At 40.8% G+C, this 20,000-nt stretch overlaps 2 protein-coding genes across 2 annotated transcripts in view; both read right to left on the bottom strand.

Moving 5' to 3' along the window:
- Nucleotides 1-20,000, bottom strand: part of LOC138043454 (NLR family CARD domain-containing protein 3-like) — a 283,562-nt gene that overhangs the window by 132,029 nt on the left and 131,533 nt on the right. Inside the window, exons 7-8 of the mRNA XM_068889725.1 lie at nt 16,928-16,990; nt 15,872-15,904 (exon numbers count right to left, since the gene is read on the bottom strand). Of these exons, the coding sequence (XP_068745826.1) occupies nt 15,872-15,904; nt 16,928-16,990 (96 nt within the window). The remainder of the gene's footprint in view (nt 1-15,871; nt 15,905-16,927; nt 16,991-20,000) is intronic.
- Nucleotides 10,134-15,351, bottom strand: LOC138042323 (NLR family CARD domain-containing protein 3-like). Its single transcript, XM_068888175.1, has 2 exons — nt 15,291-15,351; nt 10,134-12,925 (listed from the first exon to the last, which is right to left on the bottom strand). The coding sequence occupies exons 1-2, from the start codon at nt 15,349-15,351 to the stop codon at nt 10,371-10,373; spliced, it is 2,616 nt and encodes an 871-aa protein (XP_068744276.1). The 3' UTR covers nt 10,134-10,370.

The following is a 20,000-nucleotide window of genomic DNA, read 5'->3' as shown; positions in this document are numbered from 1 at the left end:
CGATGCGGTTTGGAAGTGTTTACATGGAACCGCTTTCGCCAGGAAGTGGTGATGGTATAAGCGGGCGCTGCACTACGTGATAAATTCACTATTTTGAATTGAAAAATGCAAACTTCGCGCCAAAATAATAACTGTATTCTAATCGATGCACTCTTGTTGTTTACACGACAGACGAAACCGCATCGTTTTGAAAACGCGTTCGTGTAAACGCTGCCCGAGTGTTGTCGGAGGCAGAACACTTGGCTAAATGGCTGGAAGAGGTTTTCAGAGATAAGTGACTTCTGTCGTCAATGAAAGTAAAGAAAATCACGTGTGTGTGTGGGAAAATCGTGAGCAAATTAAAAGCCAGTTTTCACAAGCGACGGAGTCGGAGTTGTAGTCGGAGTCGTAAGAGCGCTTATGACCTAGTGAAAATCAGTCGTAAGCGGAGTCATAAGCTCGACGGAATCGGAGTCGGAAGAACGAGAACGTTCCCATTTTCTTCCGACTCCGTCGCTTTTGATCCAGTGAAAACGAGATTGTCGGAGTCGGAAGCAGAACCGCAAGAACCAACCAATCGCAATGCTTGGAATCGAACATTATGATTGGTTTTCTCTTCCGCTTCCGGCTCCGTTTTCAGTTTTCACTAGGGAGCTTAAGCAACGACAACGGCGACGGCAACGAGAACGTCACAAATTTGCATATTTAGTAGGCAAAAACAATAGCTTTGCACGCCCTGCACGTGCGTTTTTCACTTTTGTCCATTTCTTTGCCGTCGTCAGCAAAACTACAACGTGAAATAGCCAAATTTAAGGTTTTATGGACAACGTCATTACTTGAGGATAAATTTTCATTTTCTGCCCTTAATTGAGCGCCGTTCCTACCAGCGTCATTTTTGAGGAAGTACCACACCCCCGTCATATTAAAAAAGTTGAAATAGTAACGAAGCGATTACAATAACGCGAATTTATATTTTGAAATGACGTTCTCGTTGCCGTCGCCGTTGTCGTTGCTTAAGCTCCCTACTGGATCGTAAGCGACGGAGTCATAAGCGGAATCGGTATTCTGCTTCCGACTCCGACGAATTGATTTTCACCAGATCGTATCGCTCTGCGCTCCTGATTACGACTCCGACTCCCACTCTAGTGAAAACCAGCCTTAAAAAAACCTAGTCGCCCCCTTCACATTGCGGGCCTACAACTCTTCAGTCGTCATTTCGGTGCAACCGAAACCTGGGGGATTCTGTAACTGTTAAAGTAATGTTTCCATCAGACATCATATGGGCCATATAATTCTGTTTTCCAAGGAAAACTAAGCTATGTTTATTAGAATTTCATTTTCAATGATTATTTATGTATGACCTGCTCTTCGCAACATGTTATCGAGTGGAAATGGAAATCTTTGTTGAACCATCTTCTCTTGGAGTGGCAGCGAGGAGTATCGTAAACACCCGCATATAAGAACACTAATTTCAGGTTTGAGGTTGATCATGTTTTCATTTAAGGGGTGCTTTGTAAGAAATCAGCCTGAAAGTGTTCGTTAAATGTTCTTACAATTGGTTTCACAAATACTTCAAATTGTCCATTACTAGAGCTTTAATTAACATACAAGCCTTTTTACTGGGTTGCCGCAAACCCAGTCGGAATCTGTCTTTAATTTCGTCGTTTTTTTATTTTTCGTTTTCTTTTTTTTTTTATTTTTTTCCGTGTCGGTAAAAGTCTTGCCTGTCACTCCCCTGCTAAGTGGTGCCTTTGTGCATAGAGCCTTCTACGCGTATTTTCTTAGGATCGAGAGGGTAGTGGGAAATGCGTAGATTTCTCTGGTGGACACAGTAGAACGATTAACTTAACCGGCAATGGCGTCGAAAGTCATGTAACGCGAATGGCGTTTTAGTGGATCTTTAAACAAAATATACCCTCATGGAGCTCAAGAATGGATCGTCAATTGGATGAGCAAGACAGCGCTGAAAAATAAATATCTGGATTTGAAGAGACGAGTAATGGTCTTCGACAACAATTGCATTTTTCGCCTTTGGATATCAAGTGAGCTTTGTTTCTAATATTTTACTAACTTGGTATTATATAAAACACGGAAATCAAATAGCAATTTTTTTATGGATTTAACCATAGTTACTAACTATGATTTAACAAATTAACATTGAAGGAATCGAACGCCTTCAAGAATGCATCACAGTGTTTACTCAAGTCGCATCTTAGTTGTCTGACAATTTACATTTACCGGTATTTTGTACTCAACTCTGCAAAGGTGTAAAATATTTGGAAATGTGACAGTGAAGAATTATTTGAATGAAAGTTGTTGTCGCTTTTGAGCTTCATTATTTACGGTCAGCGTTCCGAGTGGAAAAGGGTTTTGATGTGCACTGTCAAAAATTTATTTAATTGCATCTCTTGTTTGCACGCACGCAATTGAAATAGGAAGTTGTTGTTTGTTTCGATTAATTTTTCGCTGGAAAAGGATTTTGCCGAGATATTTCCAACCTTTGTGAACTTTAATATCATGTTGTGTAATTTTCGAGCTTAACAAATTTGCATACGTGTGTTGAAATGTGATACGGGAGCATTTTTGTGGTATAGATTGTTTTCACGTGACGTCATCATTTTCTAAAATCCAAAACTAAAGAGCCACGAAAGTTCTTATCCTCATCAGGCATAAGAGGCGGTAAATTTGTATCCATTTGCAATTTAAAGCTCAATAGCGTGCTTCGTTTGGAAACCAGAGCATTTTGAATTTCTGAGTTATGGCGGTGCGTGACACGAGGCGACAATCAAGTTTATTGAGAAATGTATATTTATCTCATGGTTTTGAGCCTTTTTAGAATTTAAAGCATTAGGAAAAGTGCTTAGGTAAATAGCTGCCTGTTCAGTAGAGATGATCACTCGCCTAGATAGCCAAAGTAAGTAACAGATGTTGACACTATTTTCCGGCCGCCATATTGGTGCACAAAAGATGTGCACCAACATGGCGTTTTCATACTAGGCTCTGTAAATTTCTGCGAAACGCACAGGCCTAAAACTTGGAGAAGTGTCGTCTTCATTTATCTTCTACAACATCACGAATTCTTGACTTTTTCTACTGGATGATTTTCGATTTATTTTTTTATTGCGTGACAGTGAAAACGATCTCAAGTGTAACGAAAATAAACAGGTCTGTTGGAAGCTTGCTTGAGTTTCAACAAAATGACCCCCCAAAATCGGCAAAAAAAATCTGTCACTGATGAATAATAAAGTAGCTGCTATCCCCAAAACGATGGAATTACCTGGCGATAAATAACCTCGTCTTGGAGAGTAAAGTTTTGACTGTCAACCTGAAGAATTGGGCGATTGTGATCTTTGTGTTGAATTCGCACATTTCTTGTCAAACTTTATAACACTTGAAAGAAAAAAAAAAACTTACAAAAACAAAAACCCGGTATCTGTGTCAAATGATGATTTGACACTGTTTCGCGAGTAAACACACCGCGGTAACTTCATCACGGCGCCGTCAGAATCCGATTTAACTTTCGATTTTGCGCTTTTACTTGTGCAGCCAAAAGTACAATAGCAAAAATCTGCCAGAATGTTTGTCGGTGATCGTAACTTTTTATATTCGGGGTTTAAAATTAATGTTGTTTACGTGTCATAAATGTTGTTGCTGATGGCAAAATATTTTATTCTCGATCGACCGTCCAGAAAGCTTCCTTTTGCTCTTCCCAAAAACTTTGTACCTCTATTTATTTACTTTTGCATCAATATTTGTTTCGCATAAAGAAAGCTAACAAAGTCAGTTCCTTGCTTGGTCCGCATTTGTTAGCATTAAAATACAATTTTCGGTCCAATGCTTCTGTTTTGAGGGGCTCCCATCCAGATACTAACCCCGCCGAACAGGACGAATTTCAGCGAACTATTGTAGCTGCCAGATGCTCAGAGGGCACGCTTACACTTGTGGTGAAAAGCAGTTGTGCCTTCTGATTTCCTGTAACATGTGCCACAGGCAACCCAGTGTATGCTTCACGGAAGCATCTTGTTTATTTTTCGTTTTCTTTTTTTTTTTATTTTTCTCCGTGTCGGTAAAAGTCCTGCCTGTCACTCCCCTGCTAAGTGGTGTCTTTGTGCATAGAGCCTTCTACGCGTATTTTCTTAGGATCGAGAGGGTAGTGGGAAATGCGTAGATTTCTCTGGTGGACACAGTAGAACGATTAACTTAACCGGCAATGGCGTCGAAAGTCATGTAACGCGAATGGCGTTTTAGTGGATCTTTGAACAAAATGTACCCTTATGAAGCTCAATAATGGCAAGCGAATTGGATACTGAACAAGACAGGCGGCCGAATGTTAGAAGCGACGAGTAATGGACTTCGACAACAATCTGTCACCCGTCGAGCCATAATCAAAGAGAGCTGTCTTCCTAAAATTTTGCCAAGTGTGGTGTTTTGTACAACACTCAAACCAAATGAACAGTTCTCTGGTAACTCAGTATGGGTTCAACAAAGACAGAGAAGGAATCCATATAGTGGATCTGTTATCTCAGTTGTCTCGCTATTTGTCAGATTTGTATTTACCTGTTCTCAACTCTGCACAGTCTTCCGGTATAACAATTGGAAATTTCACTAACAAGTCATTGACGTGAATGGCGTTTTAGTGGATCTTCAAACAAAATATACCCTCATGGAGCTCAAGAATGGATCGTCAATTGGATGAGCAAGACAGCGCTGAAAAATAAATATCTGGATTTTAAGAGACGAGTAATGGTCTTCGACAACAATTTCATTTTTCGCCTTTGGATATCAAGTGAGCTTTGTTTCTAATATTTTACTAACTTGGTATTATATAAAACACGGAAATCAAATAGCAATTTTTTTACTAACTATGATTTAACAAATTAACATTGAAGGAATCGAACGCCTACAAGAATGCATCACAGTGTTTACTCAAGTCGCATCTTAGTTGTCAGACAATTTACATTTACCGGTATTTTGCACTCAACTCTGCAAAGCTGTAAAATATTTGGAAATGTGACAGTGAAAAATTACTTGAATGAAAGCTTGTTGACTCTTTTGTGCTTTATTATTTACGGTCAAGGTTCTTTCGAAAAGGGTTGAATGTGAACTGTCAGAAATTTATTTAATTGCATATGCTTTGTGATTGTTTCGCTTGCACGCACGCAACTGAAATAGGAAGGGTTTCTTGCCTCTTATAGAAAATATGTTGCTTGTTTCAATAAATGTTTCGCTGGAAAATGTTTCTGTGAAATTTCTAGCTTTTGTAAATTTATCATGTTGTGTAATTTTCGAGCTTAGCAAATTTGCATACATGTGTTGAAATGTGATACGGGGAGAGTTTTTGTGGTAACGCATAAGTCACGAAAATAAACAGGTCTGTTGGAAGCGTGCTTGAGTTTCAACAAAATGACCCCCAAAATCGGCAAAAGATTGTGACGCTGATGAATAATAAAGTAGCTGCTATTACCAAAACGATGGAATTACCTGGTGATAAATAACCTTGTCTTGAAGAGTAAATTTTTGATTTTCCAGAAACAATGGTCAACCTTTGAGAGTTGGGCGATTGTGATCTTTGTGTTGAATTCGCACATTTCTTGTCAAAATTTATAACAATCGAAAGAAAAAGAAAACTAACAAAAACAAAAACCCGGTAGCTTGGCATCATTTGACACAGATGCTTCACTGTTTCGCGAGTAAACATGGAGCGGTAAAATAACGCGGTAACTTGATCACCGCGCCCGCTGAATTCGATGTGCGATTTACTCGGTGCAGCCAAACTTCAGAGGCACCCAACGAGAATATAGTTCAAAACAACTTAAACATAGCATTGTTAAACGTATTTTAGTATTTAAACGGTCGATATAGGCACATTTTTATCCCCTAATTTTTTTTATCTGTTCGGATCTCCTAGCTGAAAGTCTAGTGATCCGAAAATTCTAGGGATCAAAATTAACCTTTTCGTAAATTTCAGCCAGAAAAAAGGCTCCCGAAAACTCTAGGTGACCCTTTTAGGGTAAAAATCCGTTAAAAATGGGCAATTATACCATTTTTCAGATGTTCGAAAATCCTAGGACAGGCAAGCAAGCAAGAAACTTTACAACAAATGTTCCGAAAATTCTAGATCTCAAAACGTCTTCCGAACAGATATTTTCCGAAAATTGACGTTGGGTGCCCCTGAAACTTGTACAATTACAACAAAACAACTAAAGTCTCCCAAACTGTTTTTCGCTGATGGTAACTTTTTATATTTGTAGTTCAAAATTAATGTTGTTTTCATGTCGTAGATTTTGTTACCGATGGCAAAATATTTTATGCTCGATCGACCATCCTGAAACTTCATTCTGCTCTTCTTAAAAATTGTGCATCCATATTTACTTTTACATCAATATTTGTTTTGCATAAAGCAAGCTAACAAAATCTGTATCTTGCTTGGTTCGCATTTGATAGCATTAAAAGAGAATTTTCGGTCCTATGCTTCTGTTACTGAGTGGTACATTTCTTAGGTCGCCCATCCAGATACCAACCCCGCCGAGCAATAACTCCAGCTTTCAACTTTTGTTTACAAAGCTGTCAGATGCTGTCAGTGCACGCTTACACTTGTGGTGGAAAGAAGTTGCATGATCAACATGTCAGCCCAGAAGCCAATGTTTCTCGATTCCCTTTTATTTTCTTCAGTCTCTCTGGTTTCAGTACTTTGCTAGTAACCACATGTCTTCTCAAGGGGCTATTTATCTAAGACTTCTACCATGGCGCTACAATGATAGACAATTCCAAAACACTATCGTGTACTGTTAGACCTACTTATTACGCAAAGACAACTGTCAACATGTCATCCCAGAAGACAATGTTTTTCACTTCCCATTTATTTTCTTCAATCTTTCTCGGCTCAGTACTTTGCTAGTAACCACATGTCTTCTCAGGCTATTTACCCAAGACTTCTACCATTTCACTACAATGATAGACAATACCAAAACAATATCGTACATTGTTAGAGCTACATATTACGCAAGGACAACTTGAATCTCCTGGAAGACAACACACAGCTCAGTTGACATTATGGAATAAATCGCTGTGTTACTTCACTACCACACGTAAGCAATGCGTGTCAATTTTTTTTAAAGAGGACAGGAATTTCTTCTTTCTGACAAATGATTAATTAATAGGCCAGTCACCAGGTTTTTAACCTCAAAAAAGGATCTGTTTCGTCGTACGAACGTGTGAGGACCTGTGAGCCAAAGGGCCTCTGCTGGTATGATTTCTGGTATGACTTCTGGGTGGGTGACGCCCCCCCCCCCCCCAACTTGAAAGAAATTGCGTGGAACGCTGCACGTACCACAGGCAACCCAGTGTACCCTCACGGAGGGTCTAGTTAAAATAGATTTCAAAGTTTGTGAACACCATCTTACTTTGATCACTTACTGTACTGTACTTTCTCCTTCTTCTAATACCCTTTCCCCGTTATATTAAGAACATGTTTTATTTATCAGGCTGAATTTTTTCTTATTTATGTGGTGCTTTATTGGCCAAATTTCAGCCTGATGTTCTTAATCCACTTGTTCTTATACGTGGGTGTTTTACTGTACCGCAATTATTGAATTGTGATTCCTCGAAGACCAGAGGGCGATTAACGGCTACAATGATCAGAATAAATGCATTATCGTTTTTGGAAAGTGGAGAAGTATTTTCTTGACTACATTGCAAGGAATCACGAACAGCGAATTCACCGTCGGATCGATGATTCTGGTTTAAATAATGTTATACGTGTCTTCAACTTAAGCTGACAGGACTGAACACAACGGCGAACATTTGAATACTGATCCCTATCACAAACTGCAAGAGCCTTGATCTTTTCGCTGTTCATTTCATTTTCTCACCGATAATAAAACTGCGTATTGTAGAAGTGAGCAAGCTTGCGTGTTTATTTGTTTTAGCAGGTTGAAGTTTTGGCAGCTATTCAGCTAATGTGGACCTGCTATACCCACCCACCCTACACTCACAGAGGACAGCCACAACAACGGGAACTTCATCCCCTACTCTTCTCGAATAGTGTGTGGGTTCTTTAACGTTCCACAGAGAACTAATGAACATGGAAGATATTTATGAGACGGGGCCTACGCTTTATAGTCCTTATCCGAGAAGAATCATTGAAAGTCTAACCATACGCGGGGGTAATTACAAAGGCAGCACTTTCTCCCCAGTTATTTAAAGACCCTGAAAGACCCTGAGTGTTGGTCCGGCCGGAGTCGAACTCACGACTTCCCGCATGGCAGCCCGGTGCTCAACCAACTCAGCCACTGGTGCGCGAATTCAACATCCGTTTCAAGATTTGGTAAACTTGAAAACGAAGAAATTCTAGGAAAGTAGAAATACAGCATTTCATCTTATGCTACACGTGTGTATTGCGTGTGCGACAAATGAAACCATCTTTAGTTTACTTTTACTGAGGCTCAGTACTTAACTGCCAAGTAACGAGATTATTATTCATGGAATCGTTTTTCCTTTACAACTTCGTCTAGAAGAAACCTTTTTTCGCGGAACTTTTTGCAATTAAAAGAACCCAATGAGATGTACCTGGGAATATCAAAAACTAAAATTTGGCAAAATGATCAATTTTGGGGTATACTGATACCTTAAACCATCTCGCCTTCTTTTCATTGGGGAGGCGCGGTGCTCTCATGGTTAGTGCGCTCGACTCCGGACCGATTGGACCGGGTTCGGAACATTGCATTGTGTTCTTGGGCAAGACACTACTCTCACGGTGCGCCTCTCTCCAGCCAGTTGTATAAATGGGTACCAGCGAATTTAATGCTAGGGGTATAGCCCTGCGTTGGACTACTATCCCATCCAGGGGAGAGTAGAAATACTCCTAGCCGCTTCATGCTGCAGAAACCTTTTTTTTACCTTCTTTCATTGCCAACTTCTTGGGTATCAAAGAAATATATGTAAGGCGATAAAAATATCTCGCATTTTCTCAGGATTATTTTTGGTTTGATGAAGTCCCAAGAGTAATACGTCAACAAAACTCCCGTATGTCAACAAAAACATGGGCGAAGCTGACTAGGGTCCTTAAAGGGAGAACAGAGTAAGACTCGTAAGCAATCCCATAACTACAAGAAACTACCAAGAAATCAAAGGAAGCCCAAAACTGTACTGTGGCCCGATGTCGGAACAAAAGGTTGTCCAGTCTGAGGGCCTCCACAGACTAGGGATTTAGTTGTCGACAACTATTTAGGTTCGACAACTAAAAAGTTATCGACAACTAAAAAACGTAGTCTGTGGCGCAAGTTGTCGACGACTAAACCCCAAATTATTAGTTGTCGACAACTAAGCAGTTTCCCTTTTCGAAAAGGGAAACTGCTTAGTTGTCGACAACTAATAATTTAGGGTTTAGTCGTCGACAACTTGCGCCACAGACTACTTGACATTTACTCTAAAAATAAGAAAGCATGAAGTGTATTCTTTTCTTAAAACTTTAAATATATCGTAAAAGCCAACAAAATTAAATGTTCCAAAGTACATTCCATGTGCAATGACGCAACTTTCACTTCAATCGAAACTACGATCGCCATTGGCAATATTTACTGACGTTTACTGCGATTTTCATAATTCTGCGGAATTTCACCTTCAAGGGCTAAGCGCCGAACTGCGTTTTGGATTCCAACAATCAAATGTCCGAAGATAGTCGGGAAGATAGACTCTGCCTCCGGAAAGTGAATTGGAATTCGAGTTTTTGTTTAGTTCACAGCACGAATACCATTATGATATCTTTTAAGAGTTTCTTCAAAAGACCCATAATCATTTCAGTAATTAAAATTTCGCTCCGACGAAGGGCTAACGCTCGAAACGTCAGCTTTCCAAGGCTTTTCCATTTCAGTAATTCCCAATGTGGAGGACAAAACAATGGTTGTTCTGTCCCCCGAGAGAAACAACCCTTTCAAATGCAACACAATCTTATTGTTTTGTCCTCCAGATTGGGAATTAACTGAAAGGGGTATACAAAAAGATTAGTATAAAGCTTTGGATATGGGAAAAACAATTTTTTTTCGTTTTTTGATTTTCTAAGAATTCTTAGCCTGCCACCCAAACATTCTTGGGGCTTCGTCACGCGTTCCTTCCACATACGTTCGTGGAGAGAAACGCGTGACGAAACCTTGAGAAGGTCTGCGTGACAGGCTAAGGATTTGTAATACACTGAAACAAAACGCCTGATGGGCTCCCTTCCGGCTTTGTCGTAAAGGGCTCTGGCCTTCTCCTCAAGAACTGATTCCTATTTCTTATCCTTTCTTCTTACCAAATAAGTTTTTAAACGTTTTGAAAATGGCTTAAAGGTATGCAATGCATACAATTTCACGATCGCAGGGTGTCAGTTCTCTTTCAGTCAGTGCAACAGCAAACTAGTAATCGATTTTATTGTGAATCAACCACAACGAAGTCAGCGTTGAATTTAATTCCATTGCTTCAGCCAGTGCAGCAGCACCCGAGTCACCGATTTCATTGTTCAACAAATGTAACTCTGTCAGCGTTGAATTTCTTTCCACTGCTTTAGCCAGTGCAGCAGCACCCGTGTCACCGATTTCATTGCTCGACAAATTTAACTCTGTCAGCGTTGAATTTCTTTCCATTGCTTCAGCCAGTGAAACAGCACCCGAGTCACCGATTTTATTGTCAGACAAACTTAACTTTGTCAGCGTTGAATTTCTCTCCATTGCTTTAGCCAGTGCAGCAGCACCCGAGTCACCGATTTCATTGTTCGACAAATGTAACTCTGCCAACGTTGAATTTCTTTCCACTGCTTTAGCCAGTGCAGCAGCACCCGAGTCACCGATTTCATTGCCAAACAAACTTAACTTTGTCAGCGTTGAATTTCTTTCCACTGCTTTAGCCAGTGCACCAGCACCCGACTCACCGATTTCATTGCCAAACAAACTTAACTTTGTCAGCGTTGAATTTCTTTCCATTGCTTTAGCCAGTGCACCAGCACCTGAGTCACCGATTTCATTGTAACCCAAATGTAACTCTGTCAGCGTTGAATTTCTTTCCACTGCTCTAGCCAGTGCAGCAGCACCCGAGTCCCCGATTTCATTGCCAAACAAACTTAACTTTGTCAGCGTTGAATTTCTTTCCACTGCTTTAGCCAGTGCACCAGCACCCGAGTCACCGATTTCATTGCCAAACAAACTTAACTTTGTCAGCGTTGAATTTCTTTCCATTGCTTTAGCCAGTGCACCAGCACCTGAGTCACCGATTTCATTGTAACCCAAATGTAACTCTGTCAGCGATGAATTTAATTCCATTGCTTTAGCGAGTGCAGCAGCACCCGAGTCACCAATTTTACCACTAATACACAAATCCAAGAATGTCAGCGTTGAATTTCTTTCCATTGCTTTAGCCAATGCACCAGCACCCGAGTCACCAATTTCATTGTCAGACAAATTCAAGTATGTCAGCGTTGAATTGATTTCCAATGCTCTAGCCAGTGCGGAAACAGTCCCTCGAGATAAATCACATGTCTGAATTTCAAGAAGCGAACCAAAAGTATGCGCTAATTCTTTGCTAAAGGTACCCTGATCTTTCTCACATTCCTTGATACAATTCAATGAAACAAGTACATAGTGACCGCGTGCATTCTCGTCTGCTAATCGGTTAATTGCATTTGCTATACTTGCTATAAGTGCCGTGGCCCTCGTCTGGCACCGTTGAGCCAATACACCAAAAGTAAACATAAGCACTTGTTGAAACTCTTTAAAATACCTGGTGTCAGAAACTAAGCTATCGGGGCTAATTTCCTCATCTAGAAGCTGGCAACTGAGATAAAACGCAGCACAGAACTCCTGGAAGCTCTTGTGTAGAAATCCGTAGCACCTACTTGGTCTTCGTTTGCTGCTTCCCGGCTGAACTGACAAAAATCCCAGTTCAGGTATTAAGTCGCTCGTACAATTTCGGAATGTGCTGTGCTCGAAATACATCTCATCGTTGAGCAAGCCATTCAACGCTATACAACCCAGATCCTTTAATTCAGCGTGATAAACCTCGATTAGGTTTTGGTCCGTTTTTGGTAAATTCTTCTTCCGCCTGTACCTTCTCAGCACGCACTCAACTATTTCGAGGAAAAGGAGAGATCTACCTTTTGGCAAATCTCCTTGGAAGTCTTCGCAAAGCAGGCATAGAAGTGCTGTATTTAATGGATTTGCAGTTAGTTCCTCAAGGCTTGCATCCGATCGCAGCTTGTCCAAGAGCTTTTTCGCCAGATGCTCCTCGGTTTTGAAATATCTCCAGATAAAATCTTCAGCATCGTTTTCAGTAAATCCTTCGACCTCTAGCAGGGTGTCACAGCACTCCCGTACTTCTATCCCAGCTTCATGGCGTGCTGTAACCACTAAATGACATTTTGGAAGTATTCTCCCTTGAATAATTTCTTTATAGACGAGTAATTTATGGGTTGGCAACTCATCCAATCCGTCAAGTACCAGCAAGACCTTTGACTGATGGTCCCGAACGAAGCTGAAGAACTTTTCTCTTTCTTCTTTCTTTATGTCTTTCGGTAAAAGCTGGTCATCAATAGCCTCCCATAAGTCAGAGTTAATGTCTCTACATTTCAACAACAGCAACACTTGGACATCAGGAAATGAATCTCCTGATTTACAGTTCCTGGCCCAGTCGTAAGCAACCTTGTTACAATAGGTTGTCTTTCCCATGCCTGGCTGTCCTTCAATCAAAACCTTTCTGGGTTGCGAACATTCTTCATGTGGTTTGAAGATTTCCAACATGTTAACTGTAGAGTCAGTCTTTGCCCCTCGTTCTTTTTTCCTGCTGACCATTTTTAGCCTGGTAAAAATGTTATCAAGATGGAATCGAAACTCTTCGCACCACGGGAAAGGCGCAAGCCATCCTTCACGGGTTTCGTAGAGTTCTCGAATATCGTCGATAAGGTCAGCTGCACCAAAACCATCTAAAAGAGAGAAACAGTCAATAACTGAAGAAAAAAATCGTCGTTGTTCACTCACCCGAAAATATTATATCAGAATGATGTCTACTGTATGCTTATCAGTGAAGTATGAGTCACATAACAATATGTAGCGGCGGGAAAAGACCATTTTTCAACTGATATTGAATTGAAGTTTCACGTTCCTTTTGTCTAAATGGTCATACACAAAAATGGAATATTTCGCTGGACTACTTTCCTGGTTAGTATATCTAGTTGATGATCCATTCTGCCTTCATCATCATCATCATCATCATCATAATAATTTATCACGCAGGGTTTTGTTCCAGAGCCCAAAACCCGAGGAGGCAACCTAAAGTCCCCGCGTAAAAAGGCCGTAAATGTATTGTAGGGAGAATCAATCTCGATTTCCTCAATCGGGCGCACAGGGTGGTATCGGTATTGCTTAAACGGGCCCGCAAGTGGCATTGGTATTGTTCTACACGACCGAGGTGTTTTAGGAGTCACGAAGTTAAAACTCGCAAGGAGAACCAAAGTTCTGTTTGGGTTAACGATTGAAAAATCAAATACTGAAGCAGATCTGATGCAAATCGAGTTGCCTGGCTAAGAAATTGATTTTGTCCGGACATTAATCAGAAACAAGGGCGACGATTAGTCGGGACGAAAATCGAACACAGGGGCGACATGTTCAGCATATAATTCAAACGTATCGCAACTGCCTTTCATATTATCTTAGGCGGCGGGGGCAGATGTAGTGAAAACTATTACTAGTAATAATAATAATTAACGATATTTACCCAGGAAGCTCCACTCACTCGAAAGTGGTTTTCAGGGAGGTCCTGCATGCCATTGAATTGGAATTTAGAAATGTTGGTTTTTGAGGACAAGGGAAAACCAGAGAACCCAGAGGAAAACCTCTCGGAGCAGAGTAGAGAACTTAACTTAACCCACATATGGCCACCAGTCCGGAATCGAACCCGGGTCACATTGGTGGGAGACAAGTGCTCTCACCACTGCCGTGCGCCATCCTTGCTCACAAATAAGGAAGCTTATGGAAGCCTTTGAGGAGCATTTAAAGAGGCTGGTTCCGGCTGACGGGCATGGCGACTACTGCTGTAGTGCTTGCAAACCGGGCTGCTATTTTTATATTCAGCGATGATTTTTCTTATGTTTCAAAAGCAGTTTGTTTCAAATGGAATCGTCTTGTTATGACCATGATGGATAGAAATACATTGTTTGATTTCAAGTGTCGTTTAGCTGACTCTACGGAATAACTTCGTTTCCATCGTGAGCAGTCTGAATGTCACTTGGGGGGTGGGGGGTAGACAACGCGATGGAGGCACGAATTTAGTTACGCATGCTGTTCCTTACCCAGCGTTACCTAATCAGATACATTGCACTTTCGCTTGGTTGATGCATTACGTATCTCTTGTTTGGTTTGTTGTTGTACTTTATGCATTATGCTTCGTGTTACCGAAAAAACCCGAAGGAAAACTATAAAGAACAAGGTTTGTTCCCTAGTGTATTTAGTTACCCAAGCTGTTTACAGCCCAGCGTTATCTGATCGAGATTTCAATACAACTTTCGCTTGATTAACAACACCTATCTCTTGTGTAATTCTAAGAGTTGAAGAGAATCATCGCAAATTACGTCCCACTTATATTACAAAAGAGTAATAGTAGTGTAATACTTTTTTCTTATGTATTTGTTATAATAGTAGAATGCCGGAATTTGTTGCAAAATTCGCCGTTGTCTTTTAAAGACCGTCAACCTTCGGCATCAATTACAGTGAATGCACACCTCGCATCTAGTCAAGTTTATTTTACCAAAACTGTTCACCCACGGGTGAATTGGTCTTTTTACCCGTTTGAATTTTGATTCTTTTAGTAAAAATCGCTTAATGCTAATTACCACCCGCCCTGTCTGCATTCTTTATGCTAAAAAATTGTCCTGACGAAAGTATGAGTATCGTCAATCCCAAATATGGTTTTTTTCTTTTAACTTGTTGTATTTTTCTTATGCTTTTTGTCCTCTGTGTTTTCGGCAGCTGGAATAAAAACAAGAAAAAAGGAAAAAAGAAAAAAGCCTCCATATCGATCGAGTACGACTTGAACGCGAGAGCTCTAAATTTAACTGGAACCTACACGCGTGCGTTTAGCCATTCGGTCACGTCGTCTAAAATATGCAAACCCTGTGGACACTCACTCTCACACGATGATGGCTAAGGGCAGTAGACACCAAAAAGTGAGAGACTGTTCCACATGGCACCTGCCCACTATCATCATCTTGTTGGCACTGTCCTACACGCACCAGACGTTTAAGGCCACAATTTGGCAGTATTTCCGTTCGAAGTTTATACTTGCCAGCCTACCTTCGATCCCTCCCAAGTTGTCTTTTGTGTCTCCCTCTTCCCTCTTCCACTGGGTGAGCATTTCTTAAAGAGAGGAAAAATAATTTAGAAGGCTCAAACCAGTTTCAAAACTCTCAAGAAACTGCACCAATCTGCAAATGTAAGGATAGCCTCTATAACACGTTATCACCACGAATCTTTGCTTGACAAAATGTGATACATATTGTGATGCAACGGCAGGGGTGCAATCTCATTCCCAGAGGCTTCGTTCCCTTGTCCAGCGGCTCGAGAAACGAGCGACTCTGGAATAATCTGTTTCCAATGACAAGATTCTAGATAATAAAACTAAATGAGCCAGGCAGTTCATTGATGCCAGCACTTAGCTCTGTTTTCTGTAGAGTAACAAGGGCTATCACTGATTCTCTTTAATTTAGGTTTTTTAATTCTGAATGCTGCTACTCAATCCACCCTATTAAGTGATCACATATCTGCAGCCATGTACAGTGTAGCATGTAGAAGTGAGATGCTTAGTTCGTCAGCTGTTTCTACAATGTAAAAATCACAATGTATGATGGTTGTTTTATTAAAATTAATTAACACACCTTTCACTTCTCCGACTTCTGACTTCACCATTTCTGGATTAAAACAAGAAACAATAATTATTGTGTTTTATTGGTTTGGTTCACCTTAAAGTGTCTCTCTAACACAAGACTACAATGGACAGTGAATGGGGCCCTTTTCAGCAGTTGTGAAATTGGGGGGTCAGTCGAGGGGTAAATGGGTTAACAACATCAATGTCCACTCATCTCAGCTCTAACTGTTTTCCTCCTCAGTGACACTGATAGATATTACTCAACACCAGACAACTTTACTTTAATTTATCAATGGGAGGGTTAGAGGGTTTAAAGTAGGTATTGAATAATCATTAAGCCCTGGGCAAACGAAACGCAAGTCATCGCAAGTCGACGCAAGTTCTCACTTGGGAAGACTTGCGTTCACTTGCGATAGGGTGGCCAAATGCGACGCAAGTTGGACGCAAGTCCGTTGCAAAAAGTAGCAGAATTTTTGTTGTTTTTTTTTTTCCTAGGCTCAGACTCGGAAGAGCTGTTACTTTCACTGTAGCTGCTGCTTATACTTCCACCGCTACTGGGTCTTCTGTTATGGTTTTCCTTTTTATGTTTTTCTAACTCTCTATCCTTGTCTTCTATTAGCTCTTCGGGGCTTACGTTTTCCGAATTTTGTTCCGTTTCAAAAGCCATGTTGTCAAAAGGGAAAGCGCGAAAGGCGCGAAATAGTTTGAGATTCCCGCTCAAACAGCGGCATCAGATTGGCTAAGAGGTTTCCATGGTAACCAAAAAACTTCGAATGACTTGCGAAAACTTGCATCCACTTGCGTTGAGTGGCCAAACGAGACGCAAGTTGGGCGGACTTGCGTCCAAAATTTGAACATGTTCAAATCAAACGCAAGTCGTCGCAAGTCTTCGCAAGGGAATGCAAGTGGGTGGCCAAACGGTATGCAAGTCGGCGCAAGTAACAAAACTTGCGTCGACTTGTGATGACTGGCGTTTGCTTTGGCCAGGGCTTTAGTGCCAACTTTTTTCTTTCTTTCTGTACAGTTTTTTCTATTCTGTACAGTCATTTCTTTCAGTGCCACACACCTTCCATATTTTCAAGCTTCTCTTTGGTGCTTCCTTCGTCAGACTTCCATTTCTTTAACATATCTTTGTAAAAAATGAAAACTCATTACTTTTTCAGACAAACAGGCCAATATTACTAACTGTGTGTATGTTCATGTTCTTAAGCAATTAATACCGGTAATTCTAAATTTGGCTTTTTTTAATAAAATATGGTAGTTACAGCTAATTTTTGAAAAGTCAAATACCAAAAGAGTAATGCAATAATAACAGAAGAAACTGAAAGCTGATAATATTATGTTTCTTTGCAGATATTAACACCATTGGGATGAATTGTCCTGCCTTTTGAAATGAAAAAAGTTTCCTTGGGCTTATGGATTGAGTTGGAAAAATATTTTTCGATAGAAATTAATTAGTTGCCATCTGATCCAAAGTACATTGTTGTACACCGACAGTTTGTCTATGGTTGGTTGAACACTGTTTTCTCGCTGTTCGAAGTTGGCTTCACAGATTTTTCAAACTTTCCGTCTTGAACAAACAAGAAATCGGAATGGGCAAAACCCACACTTATTGTTTGCTGCAGTTTCTGCCGGCTTGCTTCCATTTTTGACCGCTTTTTTGGGTGCAAGTAGACACTCCAGAGCAAGTTTCTGTACAACTGCACGGTTAAGTGATTATGGTCGCTTAGTTTATTGATCCATTATTGTGGCGTGACATGTAACCGGAAGCTCAACAGAAAGTGGGCAGCTACCGAGAAAAGACCAGTTTTCCGGCAGCAGGTGTATTCCCCACTTGTCCCAGATCTTCCGACTTTTCCCCATCCAATATGGCAACCGAATACAAAGTTCACCCTGCAAGCAGGCTGGTGCACATGCATAAGAAAATATTTTGAAAGAAACTTCCCTAGAGTCTCAAATGGGAAAACAAACATACCAGCCAAAACGGTCAATTCCCCTGCTTTAGTACATCTTTGCAAAAAAATGTTAAACTAAGTCTATTTTGAAATTCTTTCTTCCTTTCCTCTGTAGGTTCTTGAGTACACCCTGGATGCCAGAGGTTTTTTCTCTCTTAAAGCCACGGAAGAGCGAGTTGCGAAGCGGCGAGAAAAACCTCTGGTACAGGCTGTTGAGAACCTCACTGCCATGCCCCATTCGTTTGAGATCGAAAAAACTCAGTAAATCAATATGTGACATAAACTACCAATCAGCATCTTTAACTTGGTTGCCACGGTGCATTCGTCTTATCTACTTCAATGTCAAATTACAAAATTCAATGTTATATATACAATTTTGGCTGACATATGCAAAAAACAAAAAATGTGAACTTTTTCTGCCTTCAAAGACCCCCTTTCGGAACTTCGCAGCATTTTGATTATGGCCATATGGCCACAGTGGGCAAGAGAAATCTGGTTGACAGCAATTGAAAACCTGCTTGAACTACTTTCTGTTGCTAAACCAATCAGAGAACTTGTTAGAACTGACAAGTTCATGGAACCAATCGAATTGCTAGGGTCAAAATCTGACTCTGACAGCATCCCATTGGACCGGCCTTCTCAAAGAACGGCCTGTACCAGAGGTTTTTCTTCACCTATTCTGTCGCTCCGAGAGAAAAAAACCTCTGGGCCATCCAGGGTACTATAGGAGTTCATTTGAGCAAACTGACTTGACCCCTTTCACAGCTTTTAAGTGCAAGAAATGCAGTTCCATGTCTTGAAAAAAAGATTTGTTTTCGTACAGTTTTGGTTCTAGCAAAAATAATAATTATTATAGTAAGTCAACATTTTCTCTAGTTTTCCCTGTCTCTTTTTTTTGGCAGGCAGAATTCTCTGAAAGCTGAACCCTCCGTATTGGCAAGATGCACAAAACACCTTTAATTCACCAACTTCTAATGGCATTAACTACTTTGAGATCAAGCATACCTTTCAGCTCATCAAGCTTCTTCTTGGTGTTATCATCATCCTTTTTCCACTGCTTTAGTAATTCTCGATAGTGCTCCTCAATATCAGGATCCATGCACTCAGTCTTCAGTCGGCTGATCGCACTGGCATAAGTTGTTCCAGATCCAAGGGATAGCAGTGCATTACTTATATTCTGCCATAACATATTGAATGTTGCATCATCAACAGAAGCTTGGCTGGCATGAGCATAGACTTCATTTCTGTAATACTTGATTCGTGCTATGTTTGCCTCACAACTGTTATCACCAGGAAGAGGAAGCTTGTCCCAGCTTCCAGTACTGGCAGGAGGACTGAAACCACATATATTTCGCAGCAATACCACCAGAAGCGTAATGTCAAAGCTGGCTGATGACACAGACGAAGAAACAGTTGGGTATAGCTTTCCCCACTGTGTGGGATTCAAAATTCTTCTCTTTCTCAGTGACTGCAACGTAGGGTAATGTGCTGAAGTACTTGACAAAATCCTGTTAAGAGTAGCTGGAGAATGTATTCTGTCAAAGGTATCGCGGAGGGCCTGAGATCCTACATCCACTAAAAGACGGCACAAACGGGCATAGTTTGTGTTCTCTCTTGTCGAGGGAAAGACTGCTGGACCAGATGCCATGTTCCAATCTGTTGAGCACATAAATGTGCAAAATGACTGCGGTTCATTGCAATCAAATCATTATATAACTGTACGTACATGTAAGCAATGCAACAGCATGCAATAAGTGTAGCAATTAAATAGTGGCGCGGTGGCCTCATGGTTAGAGTGCTCGACTCCGGATCGAGTGGTCTGGGTTCAGATCCTGACTGGGGACATTGTGTTATGTTCTTGGGTAAGACACTTTACTCTCACGGTGCCTCTCTCCACCTAGGTGTATAAATGAGTACTGGCGAAATGCTGGGGGTAACCCTACGATGGACTAGCATCCCATCCAGGGGAGAGTAGAAAATTAATAGTCCTAGTCGCTTCATGCTTTTAGGAAACCGGAGATAAGCGCCGGCCTGATGGGCCTTCTGGCTCGTAAGCAGAGAGTGAAATTGGGAGGGCATAATTAACCATACCGCACAAGAAGGCTTTAGCAAAAGGGATGTGTGCCTGTTTAGAAAAAATCACCTGATGGTACAACCCACAGTATGCTTTGCTTAACCCAATAA

This window comes from Montipora capricornis, chromosome 3 (assembly GCF_036669925.1).
Source record: "Montipora capricornis isolate CH-2021 chromosome 3, ASM3666992v2, whole genome shotgun sequence".
In the NCBI taxonomy this organism is placed as follows: Eukaryota; Metazoa; Cnidaria; class Anthozoa; order Scleractinia; family Acroporidae; genus Montipora; species Montipora capricornis.
Note: the sequence above shows the minus strand (reverse complement) of the source record. Positions and strands in the feature narration are given on the sequence as shown.